Source organism: Zonotrichia leucophrys, chromosome 1, assembly GCF_028769735.1.
Source record: "Zonotrichia leucophrys gambelii isolate GWCS_2022_RI chromosome 1, RI_Zleu_2.0, whole genome shotgun sequence".
NCBI lineage: Eukaryota > Metazoa > Chordata > Aves > Passeriformes > Passerellidae > Zonotrichia > Zonotrichia leucophrys.
The window spans coordinates 24,536,720-24,561,526 of record NC_088169.1 but is presented as its reverse complement, the minus strand read 5'-3'; the positions used below and the strand labels follow the sequence as shown (position 1 = coordinate 24,561,526).

Here is a 24,807-nt window from a genome sequence, read left to right as displayed (position 1 = left end):
AAGCAATTTACATGAACTCTCAGCCCAGGGTTATATATTACATAAAACACTATCTAAATCTCATCTTTCACAGCATCATATTGACAAAATTACTTTAAATCTTTGAGGTACTTTTATCTAAAATAAGAATAGAAAAACCCATGCTACATCTTATTTCTTACATTGCAATAGCTTAAGAAAGCAATTTTTAAATAGGGGTACTTTGTGATCTTAATAGCCATTATTTAATAAGATTGTTGAATCTTCTACATAAAAGTGCAATATTAAACAATGTAAAGAGGAACAGAAAAATTAACAAAAAAAACAACTGGGCAAAAACAACCTGCCAAAGGTTTTAAAAGCTCTGCTATCTAGTTAATTTTACTATTTGAATCAAGATTACACTTTTTCAAAGAAAACATTAAAAAATCACTTATGGATATTACCAGAATGATGTGATCTCATCAAAATTCGACAAAGCCAGAAATAATGAGCTTATAAAAGAGGCCAGATCCTGCCTTCCTGATTCATGAGTGAGTTTGATGCAGTAGAAATTCATCCCTAATTTAACTTTATCAGTTGAGAAAGATCTAGCTCACTGAAGTACTGCACTCAGGAGTTTAAGGTAAGAAAAAATTGGCCCAAACACTCTCAATAATTTAAGATACAATCTACTGTACATAGGCAAAGCAAAGCTTTATTGATTAAAGCAGGCTTATGCAAATATTCAGCTATAAATTACTTCTAAAGCTTTGGTACTGCAATGTTCAGACATCTATTTAGAAATACCATTTTGTTCTTTTTGGATGACTATCAGATATCTTATCAGATAACGCTTTGTTCATGTGAATCTAATTATTCAGGTTTACACTATGTTCCTTCCTGTCTGAGCTTCTTGCAAAGGGACTTTAAACTGTTTCATTTTCTGAAAAAACGGTGTGCTTCCAAACAACTTATGCTAGAAGAGGAATAAAAGTAATCATCAGAAACTTAGAATACTTTTGGTCTTCAAAGTCCTCAAACAATTTAAAATATAGAATTAACCTCTTCCCCCTGCCTTGAACTGAATAATTTTTAACAAAGGAATTTAGCCTGAGGTTACTTCAGAGTTAGTGTTGTATGATATTCTGTATAATACAGAAATGGTAACAGCTTAAAACATTACCAGTGGTAGTCAGAAGACTTCTGTCTAACAAAAAAATCATAATCAATGAAGCTTTTTCTGCAAAAACTAATGTGGTGTCTTTCTATTTAAAGGTTCTGTATCTAGAACTGCTATTTTATTCAAGTAACTAAAGAGAGTGGAAAATGAAAAAGTTGAAAAAAAAAAAATCCATGGGAAAAAGGCTTAGATGTATAAACCTGAAAATATGCTTCTTACACAATTTTAATTACTATTGGTCTTTTTAAAGTTACTCACTATACCCATTTTAAAGTTAGTCCGTTTAAGAGAAGACCATTAATACTAAATAGTCTACTCTGATTTCAGTGACACTTAGGAAAGACTGAAGAGTAAAATGCAAATTAACTAAGTGAGGAATATTTTTTCATCCTAAAATAGTCAGAATGAATAAATTCTGAGATAATCACAACATTTACTGAAAAAGCCCAAAAACCTTCTCCTATAGCAAACATTTGGAGTATATTAAGCCTTAGACATGCTACATTTGGGTGTCTATATTCAGCTCTTTATATTTAAGCTCTCACTATTAAAGGCAGCATGATCAGCACAGTTTATGAAGACACACACAGCTCTGTGCTTTGGGTGAACTGAACCACATTTATAAGTCACTATACAGGTGAGCAGGGACTCAACCTCCTTTGATTGCAAATGGGAGCCAAGACAATCAGCTCCTGTGGAGTCATGCAGAAAGACATAATTTTAGGTGCTGGAAGTTGAATCCTTTCCTTGGGTTCAAAGCAGTCAAAACTTCTGTTTCTGTTTTTCTTACTAATTTGATATAAAGTAAGTATCAAAATGAAAATGGAGATATCAGGTTACATTTAGTGACATTTCACCAAAATCAACATATTCCATAAGAAAATAACAATTAAATCAAACAGTTTTTACCTTAAGAAACAACTTTTCACCAGGGAAAAAAAACCAAAAACAATAGACCTACTCTAGTCCACAAAAGACAGAGAAAGAGCTTATAAATTTCTTTTTCTTCTTTGAGGCAACAACAGAAATGTATAAAAAACTCTGATCTTGTAAAGAGACTATATATGTACTTCAGAACTAAATACTCATGAGCAAGTACTCCATAATAAACAATTTCAGAATTCATTGAAAAGTTAGAAAATTTTTAACTATTAGAAGAAGGACCTCAACAGCAGAGAGGCATTAGTATTAGAAAATTATTAATACTAAATATAAAGTTGTTTTCCTACCTGTGTGCAGATAAATTACTGAGGTAAAGGGTGTATTTTTCTTCAGCAGACAATCCATCCATCATCAAGTAAAAAACATGAAAATTACTCTGATTGAGAGGTTGGATAACGACACGAGACTTCTCCAACATGTATGTATAAATCCTAGCTGATTAAGAAACAAACATATAAATTCATAATTACACTGATTGTTCCAAACTCAAATGTCTTAAACCATTCACCATTGCAAGAGTTCAGAATAAACCATGTTTCTTATAAAATGATCTGAGGGGAGCATATAAAATATAGTATTGCCATTCTATAGTCCATGGTTTTCTATACCAATCATATTCAAAACCCCAATTCCATTAGAATTGGTAGAACAAACATTACCACACTTACTTACTGTTTGATATTACCATCAAAACTACTTAGTTTTGAAGATACTGATGTTGATTTGTATAAGTTGCTGTATTTGGCAAGATTTTTCTAAGAGACAAGCTATTAGTCATCTCACCAAAATGGAGGTATCTGACCACTGGCATCTATTCTATCCTCCTCCTAAACAGAAAGATGGGAGAGAGATTCAAGACCTCTTGAAAAAACACACTTGGAAGCATTTCTTCTTTCTCTGCTGGTAATCAGAAACAGAGAGATTAATAGTTTTGATTAACCACCTAGCTTCCAGATGGCTACAAAGAGGCAAATCCTCTGCAGAACAGGTTATCAACAGCCTCACTGACCTGAGCCAGGGGGAACATGGGCTATGATGACCTGAATAAATGAGAAGCCACGTGAATCAGAAGTCTGGGGAAGAAGGTGAAGGAGGATGAATCTGAGTGAGATTTGCCTACAGAAAAATAGCTTACATGATCATACATAACCTCAGTCTCACAAAGATTCTGAAAGAGGCAAAGCACAGAAGCAAAGGAATTATTGAGCCTCAGACTGATTTACCTTTTTGCAAGATAAAAGACATTTTAGAGATACATATGAAGAGATAGGGATATTCACTCTTTTGGGCAGGCTACTCTCTGGGAGTACACCACCATGTGGTTCCAGATGCAAGAGACTAAGAGAACAAGGGAATGTCCAACTGCAGCTCTAGGTCAGGGCCTTTCTGGTAAATGGGAATCTAATCCCAGTTCCCACTTACCCAGCTGCTGGCATAAATTCTCTCATTATTTAAACACTAGCTGTAGTACAAAGACCAGAAGCACTTCTGTTCACACAGACCTGATCACCTCTACCACATGGACATGGTCCATGCTGCAGCTCTAGTCTTTTCAGTATCTGGAGTATGGCAGAGCTTCCACAGAGTCTTTGCAAGCATCCTCACCCAAGGTGCACTTCTCAGCAACAGAGGACCCATATTTTTGAACCCAGTAAGCAGATGAGAATATTAAACTACAGCCTGGCTTTCACCCAACTCATTCAGGATTCCTTTTTTTCATGAACTGGAAGTAGTTCTTGAACTACCTGAACAATAGTCATTGTAAATATTGGTGCATGCATGCTACAGCACAGGAAGTATGCTCTCTAAATTCATACCACTTGCATCTTTTTAGAATTTTTCTCATTTTTTCTTTTTTAAACTGGCTGGGATTAAAGCAATATTTTCAGAACCAGTTCTGGACTCACAGCTGTTGCCTAATACAAAGTGAAACATTTTGGTGAATGACAGTGTGTATCAGAGGTAGCTGCATCAGCCTAATGAGGCATTAGGCCAGCAGGCAGAATATTGTTTTGAGAAAGGCCTCAGCAGCTAAATTCTGTCAATGAACTAAATACAACTATGCAGAGTCTCAAAGAACTACTTTGCACAGACCAAATCCTCCTGGACACACCCCAGTTAAGGAGTGCAGAAGGTCAGTGGTACATCAGCCAGGGACATCATCTACACTCTCTTTATGTAACAGCACAGACATGTCCTGACATTTGCTGGCAACCAAAACCATGCCTGGGAGTCTGGCTGAGAGACAGCAGGACTGACAGAGAGGAGCTGTACCTTTGATTTGCTGAAGCAAGGAAACATGATCTGGCCCATTTAATCATCCTACAAAATGTAGTAGTGAGCTGCTATTATGGAATCAATATGATGAGAAATTGTGTATCATCCATCTAATCCTCTGCTGCCACACTACAGAAAAAACTAAAAAACCCAAACCTGTATGGGAAGTAGAAAGGCACACTTGGGAAATCATGTATGTTTCTGGCTCCAGTAACTTTGCAACACATTATAAATTGAAGCAATACAATTGTGGCAGGTCTGGCCCAGACACACACTTTCATCAGAATCAATCATTACCTGGCTGTCATTTCTACAGGGTAAAACAGAATAGATGAACCTGAAGGATGATTTCCATCTTTTATTGTGCTTGTAACTTATTTCACAGTAAAATGAATCCAACCATCAATTAATTTGAAGAGAGTTCACTGCAAATCTTTAATCACATTTTTGTGTGCAATATTACTCACTAAGGCTTTTATAACTACCACTTCAGGTGTTTTTAACATTCATTGATTAATACAAGCAGGAAAAATGTTACCAAAGGTCATCTATCATTTAACTTTAATGATGAGCAACATCACTTATTCAGATGACACAAATTAATTCAGCCTTTTCCAAGTACTTCAAGTCACCTGCACTTTAATAAGGCTAAATACATTCCATCTCAACTAGCATCTCCAGCAGTGGGAAGAGCTGTTACGAAAAGCCAAGCTTCCAATCAGCAAGAATCAAACACAGCATCATCTTTATGGTGCTAAGAGTCATAAAGAAAATGATCAAGGTAGTATGCTTTTCTACAAAGTGAAATATGTTTGTGAAATAAAAGGGAGAAAATACATAAAGTTACAAAGCAAAGTCTATCATTTTTCTGCAATGGTAATTGTGCCTCCAGGCACAAACAAATTTTTACTTCCTTTAACAGCTCACTTGATCTACTCAGCAGCTACACAGCCAGCAAGCAGATTCTGTATTTAAAGTGTGGCCAGTGAAATCTTTTAGCTATGCTTTCTTAGAAACTACATTGCTCCTTCTCAAAAACTATGCTGTCCGAAACACTATTTGTAAAGACAAGAAAACATTTCTTAGTCACTTTCAATGTAACTTAAAAAAAAATAAAAATCTGTCCTTGGTTTTCAAAAAGTGAAGATTGAAAAAATCAATGCCTGAAAAGCAAAGCAGAAAATCTGGAGAATAAGTTTTTCAGACTTTATTTTTTCTTCCTAAGTTACTTTCTGAGTCATTTAAGGAAATTTTTAGAGGCATTCATTTTCACCTTAGGAATCATATCAACTTACCTGAAGGACCATTCTGAGGAAAAAAAAAAAAATCAGTCTTCTATAGTTATGTTGTGGGAGTCAGTAATCCACTAGGAATTTTTTTTTTGCCAGAAGATCAATCTTTAAATTCTTAATTTATTTTAGAAACTTAGTGAAATCACTGGCCTGCAGTTTATTCTAAGTGTTTGTTCTAAAATAAAACTTTTTGTTACATAAAAACTCTTTAGATATCTGTACTGGCTTTGAGTAGAGCCACACTATAACTCTCCATCCTTTTTTTTCAAACAAGGATTTCTTCATGGCAAAGTACAGTTTATGCTAAAGAATGAATCAAATCTAATGATGAAAATTATGGAGAACATTTCAGTTATTTAGCTACATTGTACCTTCTGCTAGAAGGATAAACCTTGGATAAAAGTCAGAGCATTTCCTGGGTCTAGACGAACTTCAGCATGAATAAGAAGTTGTCACAAACTTCACTGGTGTCCACTCAGAACACAAGGAGTGCCACCTTGGGCTTGCTCTCTGTAATAAAAGTGTGCACACATACTTTGCATGTCCCTGCCTTAGTAAATTTGTTCCAGATCTCCACCTGTAATACCTATCTCTGAAGGAGTCCAAACCACCCAAACCCTTTGATGGAGGCAGCCTAGTGTCACTTGGATTTTTGTTTACAAATCAGACATATTTAGCCCCGTTAGTATCAATGAGTTATAAATTCATGGCTCAGCAAAATCAGATGTTCTGCATACTTAAATTATTCATTTACGTTTAAACAGTGCAGGACAGTAAATACTGCTGCAAATAATCTTCCAAAAAAAAACCAGAGTATGCCTGGGTGGAATTTAAACCTGCCAAAGACAATATGCATTATTCTTTTCTCATTTATGGTGGTCTAAACCTGGGACAATTTCACTCAGATGTGATGCTCAGTGGCCGAGAAATGGCAAAATCTACTGTGCAAATCAAACAGCAGGAACAAATGCCAATTTCAGAAATATACAATATATTTCTACTGCTGTAGCAAGGCATGCCTCTCTTGACTGTAAATTATGTAACTTTAAGCTACCTTACAGTTGGCAAAAATAATTGATTCAATTCCCAAATAATTGGGGAATAGCAGGGTAGATAAGTAATTTGTTTACATTTGTTAATTGACCTGACTACCCTTACATTTTCTCATTTGATGCTTATGGCTTGAGAATCATAAAACCACAGAAATAGTGCATCAGAAAACTGACACAAGAACCTGTTCAACTGATCCTGTCAGAGGCAGTGGCTATGAATTAAATTGTCAGTTCTGAGTAAAGCTGTCCATAAACCTATATCCCTACAGAGACAATATACTAAAATTAAATAGGTAGAATACAAAGGGTCTATAAAATTTAAGCTTTAGAGATTAAGGTTTATTTTTACAAACTGAACTGAGATGCTCTTCGGTCCATGCTAATGCGTATTTAAATTTGCATTCCTCCCACAAGAGCTTATAAATGAAAAACAAAATCGCACATTTTTAGTTTTGAATTTCCTTTGCAATTATCCTACACTCATTATAAAACAAACCAGAAAAAAGTGTTAGCAAATTCACATGCATGACATTCCCATGAAGGAACTACCATATTTTCTAGAGTATAGTGAACTGTCTCAAGAAAATGTAATTGGAAAGATTTCCAAAGAATTTTTTTAAGGAAAATCTTCAGAAAGCACAAACACATTTAAAATTACAAAAAAAAAAAAAAAAAAAAAAAAAGAGTAGATTTGGAAATGCTTATCTAACAGAATCTAATTTATTTGGACCAAAAGTGTGTCTTGCCATACAGCTTCTGTATCCAGGAACACTGCAAGTAGGAAACTGTGTATAGTTGTTTCTGCAGACATACCTTGCTTTGACAGTGAGCAGCTTTATGATGACCTATGTGGACCAGAAAGGAAAGCTCTCTCTGACTGCCTTTGAAGAGACAGTTTTCAGAATCAAACTGAAAGTTTGCTCAATTTCCTTGTTTCTCTTTCTTTTCTTTTTTTGGAGGTTTTTGTTTTTGTTTCTGTTGTTTTTTTTTTTTTTTTTTTTTTTTTTAACTAAGGAATTCTTACTAGGGTACAGAACACTCACACTTACTCTGAAAGCAGGAACGAATTTCACGCTATCTTGCCTCTAAGAAGAATAAACAACAATATGGTTCCTAATTGTTTTAAAAGAAGCTCTAGGTTGAAATAAATTACTTCTAATTTCAGTATTACACAATATACTTGTTGTTGGCTTTTTTGGTTTTTTGTTGTTGTTAGTGTTTTTTTTAATTTTTTTTACTAAACAGATTATATTACTAACTAATTTAAAGGATATTTAAAATACCCAATACGATACTAGGCATAAAAGCACAACTTAATCCATTTTTCACTCTTATTTCACAGTGTTGCACTACACAGCTCTCTCAGTTTGTTGATCTGTGAAATAAAACAAAACGTGACCTCCTGGGAAATATAAGGAATTGCTGTTGTCCATTTGTTTCTTGTCTTTTCCTGCCACCTTGTGGTTGCTTAGAACAGGGCACTGCTCGCTCCTGACGATCAATTCACAGGCGGTGAAATCTGTTCCTCTGACACTCCCGAACCCCCCTGGCCTCTTTCATGCACCTTGAACCCCTTGCTGTCCAATTCTGTGCATGGCACACTGGGATCTCTGATCTGACACTCTGTGTGCGTGACAGCAAAATGTACAGATTAAGTGATACTTACCTGCAATTAAAGTTTTTTTTCTCTCACAAAACTGTAGTTCAAAATACTTTATAAAACAGCTGGACAAAGCATTCAAGGGTGTCTTAGCATGTCCAAAGGCCTCCAAGATACAGTTTACCTGCAAAATAATATTAAAGAAGCAAAAAGAGAGGAAATAAACGGGAAGATATTTCAAGAAACATCTGTAAGGTTTGCGTGTGATTAATAAATTGGGGGAATTTAAAAAATACTTGGCAGGTTTCTTTCCAAAATAGAAATTTAAGTAAGACAGGTAAAAATAAATATATTCCAAAAAATCAATGTCAGAATAGTGGAAGTTTTAAGTGAAAGGTTCACATATGAACCTAGGAGGTTCACTACAGTGTTCCTACAAGTATTTTGGATACTAGTGACTGGAGTCATATTCCTGGAGCTGGCATACTTCGCAAAAATATTAAAATCTTTGAAAGCTTGTGAAGCAACAGTCAGTCAATACTAATAACCCAACAAAGGAATTTACTAGTTTTATATAATGTCAGAAATGGCATAAATTATTGATTTCAAATAGAATTATTTTAGGATTATACTAGTGAAAAATGCAGGGGAAAGCAGATTCAGACATTTTTTATGGTATGTCTCACTAATGCATTTCCATGCTAAGCTTTCATGGTCACAGGCACTGTATTTAGCTTTTTTGTGTATAATCAGTTGCTTGCACTCTGACAGATTCCCTTCAGAACTTTCCTCTGTGCATCGTTGAAGGTGATTGCAATGAGTGCATATACACTGTTGTTCTGACATCACTTTTCATGAAGGTGGATGAACTAGCTGGGGAGGGAAGGGGTCTGAGGAGTGGTACAGAAGCTCTAAAAATTAAACCATTTGCAATTATTAATTAAACCAGATGTCTGTGCAGTAGGTGGCAGCAGAAAACTAGCCAGCCAAGTTTTGGTTCCAGTTCCACTCCAGTAGTGCTGTTTAGTATGTGTTTGCTTTTAGACTAATTCAGTACTTGCTTTAACCTCTGTAACTTTATTAATTTAATGTGCTATGCATAACTGCAGCAGGAATGAATCCAGACAACTGTGTTCATTAAGGCACCTTAAAAGGTAACTAAATTAGAATCTCTACTCTATTCCCTATGGATGAGATCCGATACATTTACCATTTAAAGTCAGATATCCCATCTAAGCTAGATTTAAAGGGTCTTTCTATACCCAAAATTTGATAATGCTCTCCCACCTCCATTAAGACCCATTGATAGCTGTCTCTGAGTTGGTATCTCAGATGAGAAGTTTCATCAGGAAAGGTAATTTCTTTAAAAATTTTGAATTGGCAATCCAGGGTTCAGCATAATTTAAAATTTCAGGGTGAACCTTTCTAGGGAATTAAATATGGGTATATATTTTGGAAAATAAATATGACTGAAAAAATATTCAGAAGTCTTACCTATTTCTTAAATATATTTAGTACACAGATATTGAGCCATATGACTTCATTAAATCCTTGCAGTTTTCCTGCAAGTTTATAGTTTCTGTCCTGCATACAGGACAGAATGCCTCAACCCTTCTCATACTGTCCAGCAAATACCATACAGGTAAATTTATTTATTTACTGAAGGCATTTAATTTCATGTATAAGAAACAGTTCCTTATCACAGAAGTGTTTCCTATTCACTGCAACACTGATTCTCAAAGTCACCAAAACATAGAAACAAAACTATCTCCACTTTGGAAATGCTTTTTATCAGATCAATGTGAGCTTAATCCCAATCCCATTTCCATTCACGGAAAAAAAACCAACTTTGTTTGACTTCAGAGGTGAAAATAAGCCATTTCTGAATTTCTACAGAGCTGATATCTTTTTCCATACAATTCAAATGTCTCTGCCTATCCAAGAGGCCAAGATTTTGCTTCATTTCACTCAGTGGTTGGAATGCTACTTACATGTTTTATCTTTGTATCAAAGGCATTTCTGCTGCAGCTGGCTCTGCAAGTGAGGTGTTTCACTATCTGTTTGCAGGCTTCAGTCTTCCCAGAACCACTTTCTCCACTGCAAGAAGACAGGCAAGGAGGAGAGGGAGGAATCAGGGCTAGCTACACAACTGAAATGTTATTTATATTCTCTGCTAGCTTTGTTTGAATGGATTGAAGGTACCTCCATCAAGCCTTTATTTCAAATAACAGAAGGTTTATGGATGACAAATAAAGAACACAACATAGGAGACAGACTGACTGACTGTGTATATACATGAAGGCTGTCAGAGCTGTCAAGATACCTTGTCTTGGACCACAGGCCAAACCAATCAAATCTAATGCTTTCAAGTCTTTTTGAAGGTACTTACAGCACAGATTTTATGTTCTCCTTTATCTTTCATCCAGTAAAGGAGCTCACTAATGCTGCCTGGTTCTCTTTGCAGATGGGAAATTACTGTTGTGGTAATGATGGGGAATCAGAAAACATTGAAAGTGAAGAATACAGTAGGAAGAATGGAAAGAAAATACAAAAGGAACAGGAAGGAAAATAAAAAGTTTATTGATTTTACAACCTGCTCACTTTCTGCAGTACATTCTGACTTTAGTGATTCTATCTAGATCGCTGTGATTTCTGGTTTGTGATGTAGAATAAATATTCAAAAGAATGAGAATTTCTGACAGGGAAAGTGTATAGGGGGAGTAAATAGGGTGAAAGGCAATAGAATGACCAATGTTGAAAGAAACATTAGAAAAGTGGTGGCATGGAGGAAATAAGTAAAATTGCCTGCAGGGAAGCCAAAGTGGGACTCTTAGTCAGGAACTGTAGTGACAGGACAAGGAATAATGGTACAACCTGAAAGAGGGGAAATTTAGGTGGGACTTCAGGAAGAAACATGAAGTTTAGTTTGTTAGGAAGGAAGTTCATGAAGTTTTCTCATCTTTCCTCCTCTGGCTTTCTAGCTTTTCTTTGTAACTACCTGCTGGAGGGCCTGTTTCCTACTATTGCTTTATAAATATTTTGTTAATACAGCCTACATTACAGCTCAAAACTTCTTTCTTCAAATACTATGAATAATTAAAAAATAAGTTCTGTTTTGAAATTAAGAAAAAAACCCCAAAATCTAAATTTGTTAGTAAAAAGACCAATTGAAAGTGTGAAAATACAAGGTCATGTGAAGCAAAGAAGATGACCCATTATACACCCAGGGGAAATAAAGAAGCTACAACTGTCAAATCTGCAGCATTTGGATTATCATCCATTATCATATATATTGCATAGAGGGGGACTTAGGCATAGACAGAGCCATCACATGGAAACAATGAATAAAGGAAGCCCAGGTAAAAGAGTTAGAAAGCAGCCAACCCCAGGCACTTTTTAAGAATTACTTTCTGCAGGTACTGAGAAGTACTTGCTTACCCTCAGTTTCTTCATCTTAGGCATCTTTGTCTATACCTTTATGATTTCAGAAAAGTGGATCATGATCAGATCATTACTGTTAGGTAAACAACAACCCCATTGCGAAGAAATTCTATAAATCATCTATTTAGGGAAAATATGACAAAATACAAAACATGTAAGGAGCAATATATCTGTCATTTCAGATGTTACAAATGGCAGGGTTTTAATTTTTGTGCTTCATTTTCAATTCTGACCAAAGATACCACATTCATACCATACGTTACAAAAAAACTTACTCCTGCAGTACTTGAACTATGATCAGAAGTGATGGAAAACTGCTGACAGAATGTGTTCATATAAGAGTTCCACCAGATTTAAAAATACAGGTGTGCTGTTCTGCATCAACTTTTGAAACCAATCTCTTATTGTACTACAGGAAGCATTACTACTCCAAATTCCCATTAATATAGTAAGGTACATCCAAGGAAGAGTGACTAAGTTTGCAAACTTTTGGGGGTCAGAACAATTTATTTCTTCTCCATTTTCAGAGTAGGTAAGTGAGACACTGAGTCTTGCCCCCAGTGACTGAAGTTTCTAGATTTGAAACAAATATGTGCAAGCAAAACTGCTAAATACAAAAGAATGAGTCTTGTATTGTCAGTAATGTTATGTGTAACTGATCAATCTTTCATTTTAGTTGGAAATTATATTTCTAAAATTAAGCTGAATTGGAGAGTGTATTTCTAAGCAATGTTTCAATACAAATATGCAACTGTACTGCAGGAGCCCATTGCATTTAAAACACATGGAATTATACTTAAAAAAAAAAAATAAATCGAACAGAATGCTTTTAGTGAGGCTAAACTGAGGAATTCCAAAGCTTTCAATGAATTCCATCATAAAACACAAGGACTTCTCCCCATTCCAGATGATTTGGCTTAAATATGTGATTTATGTCACAACAGTATCACTGGATATTGACACTCCTGACTGTTAACAAGCTAGACCATTTCATTTTATGTATTCATTATGACTTTTTGACTCACAAAATTAGCAATTAGCATGCCATAAATCTTTGGTTTGATTTATTAAGGATTCTTAGCTTTTAACAGGACTATATTTAGGCTCCCTGGACAGCTCTTTACTTATCTTTTCAGTGCTTAATGTATTTTCATATCCTGAAAAGCAGGAGCAAAATGCAGTCAGAAAGAAGCTAATTATGAAAAGTCCACCTACTGGCTGTTTAAGAGCATAACTAATAATATCATTTTATTCCATAATTTCCATTAGAAGTTTATACAAAGACAGTTCTTGGTGTTAAGCATACATGAATAAAGCTGGCTTGCTACAAACCAAAAATAATTGCAAATAATTGATAGAAGATGCTTCAGTGATTTGGCTAAATGCTTTCCTGTTGTAAAATGCTCTGTTTCAATGAGTGAGCTTTTGATCAGATGTGAAGTGGCTGGGGGGAAAAAATGTAAAAGGGTAACAAATCTGGCTGCACCTCAAGTCCCATGTCCAGTTCTGGTCTCCTCACTTCAAGAAAGTAAATTCAAGTGCTGGAGGGAGTCCAGAGAAGGGCAATGGAGCTGCTCAAGGGTTCGGAGCACCAAGTCCTAGGAAGAATGGCTGAGGGAACTGGGGGTGTTTAGCCTGGAGAAAAGGAGGCTTGGGAGAGACCTGATCACTTGAAAGGAGGGTGTAGGTGGGGATTGGCCTCTTCCCCAAGGCAACCAGTGACAAAACAGTGAGAAAATAGCCTCAAGCTGCACCAGGGGAGGTTTAGGTGCCCTAGAGTGACTTTATGATGCCCATATCCCCATTTGTTTGTTTAGCCCAGAAATAAGTTTTACACCTTTAAGGCTGGTTCCAAGAGTGAAGGTGGGAGTTTGTAGTCAGGGACTGCACTTGCTCCCCTGTATCTTTCTCCAGGACTGTGTTATCGGCAGCACAGGCAGACAGTGGGACAGAGCTCTCCTTTGCTTTGGGTTAGTTTTAGCTAGCTGAGGCAGAGAAGCTCCCTGGACTGTTGTTTTTTCTTTTTCTTGGAACTGTTTGAACCTGCTCTGGGCTGAACACCAGAAGAGCACCAGCAGCTCGCACCTGCGGCCCAGTGGGCCGGGCCTGGGCTGCGGCATTTCCAGCACTGGAGGGACTGATCAGAGACTGAGTGAGCTGAGCTACAGCCCACCAAGGGCACTTTCTGAGTTTGTCATCTCTTCAGATTGCCAAGAGGTTTTATTGTTTTATATTATTCACATTTTGTGCTAGTGAATGCATTGCCTGTTAAACAATTTAACAAAAATAAACTTTTTTTTCCACTTTTCTCCAAAGAAATCTTTTCCCAAATCAGCTGGGGGAGGGCTCACTTGAACTTACTTTCAAGAAGAAGCTCTTTAGAAGTTTTCGCCCATATTTACCCTAAAGCAGGACAGTTGGATGTCAGGTCTGTGCAGGTGGGGTGATTAGACATTAGAATGGGCTGCTCAGGGAGGTGGTGGAGTCACCATCCCTGGAGGTGTTCAAGAAATGGCTGGAACTGCAAGCAGTGACATGGTCTAGTTGACAAGGTGGTGTTCAGTCAAAGGTTGGGCTCAATGATTTCAAAGGTCTTTTAAAATCTCATTGAGTCTCTAATCCCAAGGAGGATGTTAAGATTAAAGATTCACAAGATATGAAAGTATGTAAAGAGTGAAAAGATTGAAAAGGGATGAGACTGAGCAACACATTTCTTTGACTGAGTACATCAAATTCACTGTTTTCTCACTGTTTTCAAAGAGTTTGAGAAAAGGACTGGATTTATTAAAAGGATTTATTATAAGGTTTTATTTGTTAAAAGGATTAATAGATTTGGGGATTAAAACATGGCAGGTGAATGCCAAATTTCACCATTATAAAACCAGTATATTTGGATCAAACTTTTTTCACAGATTACTAATACAATTACTCACAATCTTGAAGTTATTTATCATTGAAACAACACTGTGAGTAAGGGTTAAAGGCTAAAGTCCATTTTAAAGTCCATTTTGAGCTTGGAGAGCTAAAGAACAAACTCATGGTCACACAAACAGAGGCAGATTGCATGCTCCAATACAGGCGCCTCACCACAGAGGTTTATAATTTAGTCAAGGACTTATCATTTTTATTGTCAATAGATTCTGTTTTTAATCCTGATTCATGTAATATCAGCAAACACACACAGCAGTTTTGAATTCTTTACCATTAACTCTTGTTCCTAATTAGATGCAGCTACATGGAGGGGCAATCGCCCAAGAGAATTTATGAACTTGAGATGTAATTAAACCTTTTTCATTTCTATTTTGCTCTAATATATGATACAGAGATCAGTACACAGAAAAAAAATCAGTTAGAGAAAAAAGAAAATGGAAATCTCAACTGCTGAGGCCCAAGGGAAACTGCTGAAAAGCAGGAGGTACAAATTAATTAATAGAAAGATAAATTTTCACCTGAGGATAAAGCACTGGGGACGCTGCTCCTGGAATAGCATGTGGTATGCTCTTTCAGCACAGGAATATATGTGTGGGGGAAGTGAGGAACACAGTTTTCCAGAGTTACTTAAATAAAGCTGGGTGACCTGAAAAATTATAGAAAATAAAATGATAAATGCATTTCAAAACAGTTATGTTTCACCCCCTTAATCCTGGATCTTCTGTAAAGCTTTCTACGCATTATGAATAGAACTTCTCCATGTACAGAAGCGATACCTTTACAACAGCTATGAAAATCTTAATTACAGAAAATAGATCTTTAAACACAGAAGGTCTAATTAAGATACAAAATGAAACTTAACTAGAGGATTTAACAGTGCTGGTTTGCCCATTAAGTAAAAGAAAACCTAGTAAGCTACTTTTTAATGCCTTACATTTATAGTTTTTCGGTGTCTTGACTTGAAAATTTACAAAATTAAATATGAATATCCCATGAAAAGTTAAAGGAATAATTTATAAACTAATAGCAGTCTCCTACGAATAGGCTCTCTGCAACATAGAATAATTCCTGACACACATAGCTGGCAACATGTACTACCCTTAAAGCCTGAGTAAATCCAATTATCTGTTATAGAAACCACTTCTTTTTTTTTCTTTTATGAGGATATCCTGATATGTCACCCCTTTCTGTCCCATGCTGTCTTATTTAAATAGATACTAAACTATTTAATCCTGGGGTATCTACAACAGTGAAGCTGAATGAATCCTCCATGGTATCTTCTCAGTCAGGCCTTAAGGGCTACCAGACAAAAAGGATTAAATCCACACCAATTCTCCAGGAATCGTTTCAGAATGTCACAAAGTACAAAGAAAAACCTTCACACAAGTACGTTCAATGCAAAATGTGGCAAGTTTATGTATTTTTCTAACATGAACTTCAAGAATATATTTGTCCTAATCGGGCACAAGTAAATTCTGCAGGAATGTAACAAAGCAGCAAGACCACAGCTCAAGCATTTCTACAGTCACTGTGATACCTTCAAAATTGTACTTGTATGTTCTTGTAAAATGCTATTGTAATTTGCAGTGTAGTTGTACAGTGTATTTCCATGCAGAAATGCAATCGTTTTGTCACCTTGCAACTACATGGAATTTCATAAGGAGCAAAGTACATCAGTGTCCATTAATGTGTGATTCTTTATGTCATCTCAGAGTGAATCACTTCTTATGAAATATTTATTTTGGTAGTATTCTATTGGAAGGAAGTGTGGGCAATCACCGCACAATAACAAAATTTTCTGTCAAAAATTTATATACATTTTTTTTTAAAAAGAAGGAAACATAAAATGTGGCCGTTATTAAAAGATATAGATTATAATATTTTCAATGCTTCATCCTTGTTCTAAAAATAGGATCATGCTCAATACATGCTTGCATTCCTTTTCTTTTTGACAGCTAACAAACTACATACCTGAAACAAAAATGCTAACTAATGAGCCACATCATATAGCATGTCAGCATTTAGTGAGGAATCGAGCTCATCACTTTTTATTACTTTAACACATAGACCATCTAACAGAGACTTTAATACAACATCAGCTAAGCTGCTGCACTACACTAGAGCATTTCAAAAACAAAGTGGTTTTACAGCCATGGTTTCTTGATCATCTGGGAAATAGCTGCATAATGCACAATAGTGTGGAGATTACAAAGATGAAGTGAAAGCAATTAATATCCAAGGTGACCCAAACAATTACAGGACAAAAAAGTGTCTCATGATGAACTTAATTAAATAGATCTATCACAGAGAAGTAAAGATGCAGCAAACATTCAGGAAACATTTTAATATGTAAACTCTTCCTCTTTACAGTTCTCTCTTGGTGAACAAAATCATGTATCCAATATAAAATACACAGTGCCAGGAAAAAATACCATCATCTAAAACCTTGGGGATGATGAATGATTTCCATTTCTAGAAATAAATTCAGACTCCCTACTTAGAATCTGCTGCTTCTACCATGCATATCACTGTGTTTCTTTCTCTCAGATTTACTACTGTTACACACCAAGCCACATGATGCAGCAAACCGCCATAAATTACATTTTGCTTCCCAAATTTTTAACACTTTATAATTCCTGCAGGTTAAATAGACATATTTGGACATTCCCTGTCATGGAGGCTAAGCTCTGTGAACTCTGTGCATCAATGAGAAGATAAGAGGGGAGGATAAATTAAGTTGCACCAACGCTGTATCTCTAAAATGTCTGGGTGTAGATGAAGGAGAGATCAAAACCCTAGGATGTTTTCACATGGCTCAATCCCCTTGCCCAAATGCTCCTGTGCCTGGCACAATCCCCATCCCTGTGCCCGACCCAGGGCAGTGCTCAGCTGGTGCTCAGCGTTTTGCTCTCTGCAGTGCCCCAGATGAGGAGCCTGGTGGGGAGCACAGACATTTTGAGCCTTTGTGCACCATCCAAGGTTGTTATCTCCATAATCATGCTTTGGGCAAGGGGTGTGAACTCAAACAACCACTATATGAAGTATGCATCTTTTTCTATAAGTTTGACAGCAGCAGAAACCACCAAGGTCATCAGGAACAATTTTTAATCAACCAAAAGAGGTCCTGCTCATTCACAATGTTATCAAAACGGCTGTCTTACCAGAAAGATACAGAAAAAAATAGCTGTATCTTAGAAGAAATTTTTAAGGCTTTGCTAAAATATTAAAACTGAGGTGCCCCCCCTATAAAATGGGCATATACATTAATTAATTTTAGGGGTTTGACCAGTCAAATGAACTATATGAATTGTGAAAAAGTATCTGCAAACTTTTTAAAAGAGAATGCTTACCATGGTGGAATAAATAGGAAGTTCTTTAAACGGGTTAACAAGTAACAGTATATCACCAATGTAGGTCTGAAAAAAAGAAGGCATAATTGCTTTATTAAATAACAAATTAATTTTTTCAGGAGGTTAATGGCTTTCTTCCAAAAAGAACTCTCAACAAAGCCTCATAAATCTAGCTAACAACATGCTAAACATAATTCATGAATTCTGAGCTTTTAACTCCACAGTTTGAATTTGAGATCTAAATTTACATTTTGAACAGAATTAATTAGTATTTTTTGTAATAAAATTGAATTCTTCATAACTGAAAATTATGCAGAGAAAAATTGCACTACATATATTATTGGGAGATTATTTTAAAGTTAATTTGTAGCTTACCACTTGCTAAACTAAAAAAAAAATTGTCAGAGAATCCCAGAAGCTCCTGAGTTGGAAGGGACCCTCAAGGATCATCAAGTCTAACTCCTGGCATGCCTACCACATAAAAAAGCTCCTCAAGTGATTTTTATGGAATAGATGACATAATTTAAAAATGCTTCACAGAGCCAATACATTAAAATATGTTGCTTGTGGTGTAAAATGGAGCAATTGATACACATGCAAGTCTTTATGCAAGCATATGTGTATAGGAATTTATGAGCATGAATGTAGAGAAGCTATCCTGACCATATCAGAAAGAGTAAATCATGTAATGATTGCATGTTTGCAAGATTTTTCTATTTCATATTTGGGGATATTGATGGATGAGAGGCTGGACATGAGCCAGCAGTGTGCTCTTGCAGCCCAGAAAGCCAATTGTGGCCTGGGCTGCACCACAGGCACTGCAAGAGGGGATTCTGCCCCTCTGCTCTGCTCTGGTGAGAGCCCACCTGCAGCCCTGCATCCAGCTCTGGGGCCCCAGCACAGGAAAGACATGGATCTGCTAGGGCAAAATGAGGGCCACAAAGATGATCAGAGGCCTGGAGCACTTCTGCTGTGAAGACAGGCTGAGAAAGTTGAGACAGAAGGCTCCAGGGAGAAGTTATAGCAACCTTCCAGTACCTAAAGGGGCCTCCAGGAAAGATAGGGAGTGACACTTTATCAGGGATTGTAGTGACAGAATGAGGAGGAATGGTTTTAAGCTGAAAGGAAAGATTTAGAATAGCGGCTAGGAAAAAAAATCTTTACTGTGACAATGCTGAGGCACTAGAAGAGGTTTCCCAGAGGATGCCCCATGCCTGGAAATGTTCAAGGATAGGCTGGATAGGGCCCTGAGCTCAACATCTTCTACTGGAAGATGTCTCTGGCCATGGCTGGAGGGTTGGAACCAAATGATCTTAAAGGTCCTTTTCAACTCAAATCATTCTACAATTCTGTCCACTTAAGTGTAAGATTGTAGGCCACTCTTGCTGCTATACTTTTCACTCCACATAAATAGCTGCTGCTATTAGAATGCAAAAATTGCCAGACTTCTGTCTCTAAAGAGGTCAGACAGCAAAGCATCATGTGAACAGTTCCAGTCACGTTGTCTTTTTCAAGATGAATCGTGATTTGGGGAGGTGGAAAATATTGTCTTTCATAGGAAATGCACTGGCTTTCTTCTAAAATGCATCAATTTATTTCCCTTCTCTCACCCACCTTGAGTTCACTGTTGGGTTTTCTGGCAGAATGAAACTTTATAAAGCTAAAAAAGAAGATGAAGCAGGAAGTGTTTAGTGGTAATGAGGACTTTGGCTGGGAATTGGAGCCCAAGGACTTTTCCTTCTAAGTCTAAGAACCAAGTCAAGATGCAAGCATCTTCAGCACTGGAGCTGACACTACCAAGCACAGTGGCTGCTGTTGAGCAGAACACTAGTGATTGCTGCCTACAAATTCTATTAAGCTAAGAGAATTCCAGAGTACAAGATCCTTTCAGGTGAAATCTTCAGCATCTTAAAATAAAATACTTCCTCTGTGGATCTTCATTAATTCAGTTTAAGTTATCTGGCATCTTTGAAAGTGAGATAAAGAAAAATAAATACTCATATAATGAGTATTTTTTAGCATTTGATCCATGACTCCAAACCCCAGAATTTTTTTACCATTGAATGTCATAACCCCTAAAACTGAGGTTCCCATCACAGCAGCATAACATATTCCCTTATATTCCCCATATTCCCTTAGTCTAAATAGTGTAATCAACTTATGAATTTAAAAATAATATACTCATTTCACATTTACATTCCACTCAGCTGTTTAGTAAGTTAGTAATACATTATGGGTAAGGTATGGACCGGGATACAAAAATTTCTTTTGGTATCTAGATAAATAACACTACAACATAATTATTTCACTGATGCTGGAAGAAATGAATAATTAAATCTCCCATACAGAATTCTTAACTTTTTAGATCTAAATTTCTTTTACATTTCCAGTACTCATGCTCTATTAAATTAACATAGCATTGAAAATGGAAGGCTCTTTTGGTGGTGTAAGAAGGAAGATTACAAATCATGGTGGCGCACCCCCACCCCAACCACACCAGGATCTGAGTGACCTTAAAACACTCATTCATGACAAATACATTCAATGTTTACCAATTTACTTCCTCTATGAAATAAACACACATAAATTGTATTCAAACCTGACTGAAGTGATATTATATTTTTTATTTCTCCTTTTCCTGCTCCATCTTGAGGAATTGCAGGGCTTGCACACACATACATGCCCTCATCCTTTTAAAACTAAGCATGAGTTTGGAGCAGGTTACTGTCCAGTAATTATGACAGCAATCCTATTTCTCCTGTTCTCTCTTTGGTCTTTTTTGAAATCTTACTATTAATAGGTGAATAGCAACTCACATATATCTGATTATTGTTGAAACGCTTCTGAATCTCGTAAAGCAGGCTGCTGTCTGTTAGCTCACTCAGAGAGGCCAGGTCATCATTTGGAGCTGGAGGCATTAGCTTGATCTAGAAAACACAAATTAGAGACATAAAGTAACTTCACAGTGAATCATTCTGTACCATAATATTCTAACTCTACAGTATAAACCAAGACCACCAGAATTTATGGGAAAAAATGCATTAGGAAACTGATAAACTGTGACTCCCAATAAATCCACATCATTAATCAAGAGAAGAATATAAAAATTAATATCAATGTTATGGTGTATAACTGCATGAGTCTGATGGGCTCTTCAGAAGATACCAGAGTACAATTTGCAGTTCTCAAACCCATAAAGATTCTTGGATCAAATGCAATATTCCTGCTCTCTTCATTAAATGTTTATAGCAGAAGAAATTAAGAAATTAGCTACTGGACTTGTAAAGTATTTCTTGCAGTATTTAACGAAGCTCTCAGAACACTCTTTATCATATGGGATTTGAAATTGTACTTGAATTTTTCTTGCAGAAGAGAAGCAAGTTAGTAAGAAATTGGAACTGTGTTGTTAGGGAAACCATAAGATAATGAGAAGAGTCCACTTTAGCCAAAACTGGTGAGTGGAATTGTTTAACACTTCTGCAATTAGGGTGAATAATATAAACTCTGAAAGGGTAAATAAAAATGTAATGAAACAAAAAAGATCCAAAAGACTGAGACAGGAGAAGAAAGAATCAGTGATAATGGAAATTTGATTAAAGACAAAATAAACACTGCTACATTAGGCAGTGTGCTCATAAATAATGATCTACACTTAAAATGGGAGACAGAAGAAAATAGAATCAGTGATAATGGAAATTTGATTAAAGACAAAACAAACACTGACACATTAAGCAGTGTGCTTATAAATAATGGTCTACGCTTCAAATGCAGTTTGATTCATTTTTTATGTCAGCAAAATACCCAGAAACAGAAAATTCTTACATGAATGGCAGTAGAATTAAGTTGTTTGTTTATTAGAGTTTACTATAATAACTTAGAGCCTATTTTGAGAATGGACAAATAAGAACTTCTTTCTTCTATTGCTCTGCTTAAAGTTAAGGCTCAAGAGAAAAGCAGGCACTGCCCTGTTTTGGTGAAAACCTCAGCACCTTCAGCTTGTGTCACTGACAGAAGATCAGAGGCAGAAGCAGACTGGGAGATACTGGAGGGATCATGGAGCTTGCTTCTGCCATGGGGAAGAGCCCAAAGACAATGGATACTTGTGTTTAGTACTGCAGATCTGACACAGAACTTCCAAGCTGCAGCTCAGTTGCCATAGGTTCAAGGTCAAATTCAGAAAAACTGATGCTCAGATTTCACTACCTGTGCCTTTCAGGTGTAAGGCACCTATTGTCTACCTATTTGAGAGGTTTGTTCCTCACCCCATTGAAGTGAATGAAGATCCCTCTGTCACACAGAAAATGGCATTTCTTGCCCTTTTTGTTTTTAATTATAGCAGTCGGACATACAGTTGACTAGAAAACAAGAATTCCACTTGGCAAAACAAAAAATTAAATTGCATTTTGTAATTTGTCTTTGATGATGTACATTGGAATAGAGGAAGAAAAAAAAAAAACCCAAAGAATTCCAAGAATATTTTTAAGTGTCTTTTAGAGAGAGAGCAGAGAGACAAATCTGTGGCATTCTTTCCTTAATAGTGTGCTCACCTGGCATGAAGGAACAAAAAAGGCAGTGGCCTTCACTGCACCCCCTTGTGTGCTATCAAAACTCAGAACACCTGTGCCATAGAATGAGCTTCTTTTAATCTATCTCTACAAAGATTAAAACTCTGCTAGGTATTTTTAAATTAAAGCAAGGCTTGGATAAAAGTACTGCCCTGGGATTCTTCATGTTTTCTGAACTTTTTAGCACACTTCCTTGTACATTCCTGGTTCCTATCAGCTAGCACTCATGCAGATGAAACCTGGGTATCAATCAGGTCAAATGAAAATAATCTTTTTCCATAGGTCATTTGGACATGGCCCCATCTCTGAAGGGAGAAAAATTTTGCCTTACAGATGGCTATGGATTCATCCCACACAGCCCTAGGCCAGGAAACACACACTGGCTTGCATTTATTTCATAATCTAGGCATGGCCAAAAATGCTCATTCAGTAAGTAAGGTTAGAAGTGTGAAGTGCTCAGTAAAACTCCAAGTAACGAAATCAAAATATTTTCAACATTTTTCTGCAAAGTTTAGGATTTGGAGTTTCAGCATTTTCTACCTGACTCATTGCATCAAATTCCATAGTTCAGTAAGCAAATAATCACATAAAAATAAAAAAACTCTAAATCCCTTAAACTCAACAATTGATTTGACTTAACACTAAATGATATGTACATTTTTAATATCTTATTTATAGGCACCTTAAGCTCCCGTTCTCATCCACTTTTTTGAGCATACAGATGTGTTTTTTAGCTCAATGCATCTATCTGGCTGTCATTTTAATTGCATGATGTATATGTTATGAGACATAAAATAAAAATAGCCATACACACAGCAGAAGTTCCAACATAACCATGCCTCTGAGAGTGATTCCTTTTTATATTTTTGTAATGCTTACAATGAAGATTTCTATTTACTCTATTCAATTACATACTTAACAATGTTCAGAATCTGTTCATAGATTAGCTATATCTAGTTATATAGTTATATATATTATTTAGTTAAATATATTTTTTACATACTTGTGTCACTGAAATACATATATAAATCCCAGCTCTTATGTGTAATATTGTATTATTCACAGCTGAGCCTTGTCTGTGTCATAATTCACACTGGAACAATCTAAAGGGCATCAGGGGATACTCTATCACACAGTTCATGTGGCCAACAATACATAAACAAGAACCAAAGGACAATTTTATTTTTTTAAAGAAGACTCAATTAAGAGAAATAAAATATTTAATTTATATTTATTTGCAGCATGAAGCATGTAATTCAATTCCAAGCTATTAACTTGAATCTGTTATCAAAAAATATCTTTCCCAGATGAGAGGAAGAGAAATTGAGAATATGATAAAATTTTGAAAATTATTCATACCGCCTTCTTTGTTTGGCAGCACAGATCTTGACATTACTGATGATCAAAGAACACCTTTTAAACAGGAAAAAAACAAAAGCTAATACAAGCCAAGAAAGGTCCAAAAGGCTTTATTGAAGTAGTCACTTCATCCCCATCTCCTATACTTCAAGTAATAAACATCTACCAAGGAAATAATATTTTTTAAGGCTCTTTTTCAACATTTTTGCAATTAAAGACATCTGAAGTTATACATAAATTTGAATAGTTATTTCCTTCCAGACCAAAAAACTTACAGGCTTTTTCTATTAAAAATGCATGTCTGAAATGTGCTAGGATGAAGTTTTTCTTTTTGTCCCCCAATAAAGGGCTAATCTGCATGCCACATTGCCTAAGAATGTGTGGTGTTTCTGACATAAAGCATACAAAATATGATCCTGATATATTTCAATAATATATGAACATAAAATCCAAGTAATGACTCCACATATCCTACTGAAAAATTAAACAGAACATGATTACTTTGAGTGTACTTTGAATGCAACTATTAAGAATAAAAGACAACTCATTAGACAATCCTTAGATTAGGATACCCAAAAGGCAGGAACAGCAGGAAGGGGTTGTTCAAAGATTTCCTTTGTTATCAGCACTAAAAAAAAAGCTTTATTTCCCAAGTTGCGAAATTAAAAAATAATAATAATAATAAAAAGTGTTAAATGGAAAAATTTTGTCTTTGAAAACTAAGGTCTAAATATTATTAAGACAAATACAGATATGATACACATATACCTACAGCTTATAAAGAATGGCAAGCAGTAGAGAATACAAACCCTCTACTTCCAGGATCACAATTACATCAAAAGAAAAAATATTACATA

General features: G+C 35.9%; 1 protein-coding gene across 5 annotated transcripts in view; it reads right to left on the bottom strand.

The window, feature by feature from the left end:
* MYO16 (myosin XVI) overlaps positions 1-24,807 on the bottom strand; it is a 359,417-nt gene that overhangs the window by 146,458 nt on the left and 188,152 nt on the right. For all 5 annotated transcript variants that reach the window (XM_064708929.1, XM_064708944.1, XM_064708935.1 and 2 more), the window contains exons 11-16: positions 20,843-20,953; positions 18,027-18,092; positions 15,195-15,322; positions 10,296-10,401; positions 8,371-8,488; positions 2,371-2,518 (exon numbers count right to left, since the gene is read on the bottom strand). In XM_064708929.1, coding sequence (XP_064564999.1) covers positions 2,371-2,518; positions 8,371-8,488; positions 10,296-10,401; positions 15,195-15,322; positions 18,027-18,092; positions 20,843-20,953 — 677 coding nt within the window. The remainder of the gene's footprint in view (positions 1-2,370; positions 2,519-8,370; positions 8,489-10,295; positions 10,402-15,194; positions 15,323-18,026; positions 18,093-20,842; positions 20,954-24,807) is intronic.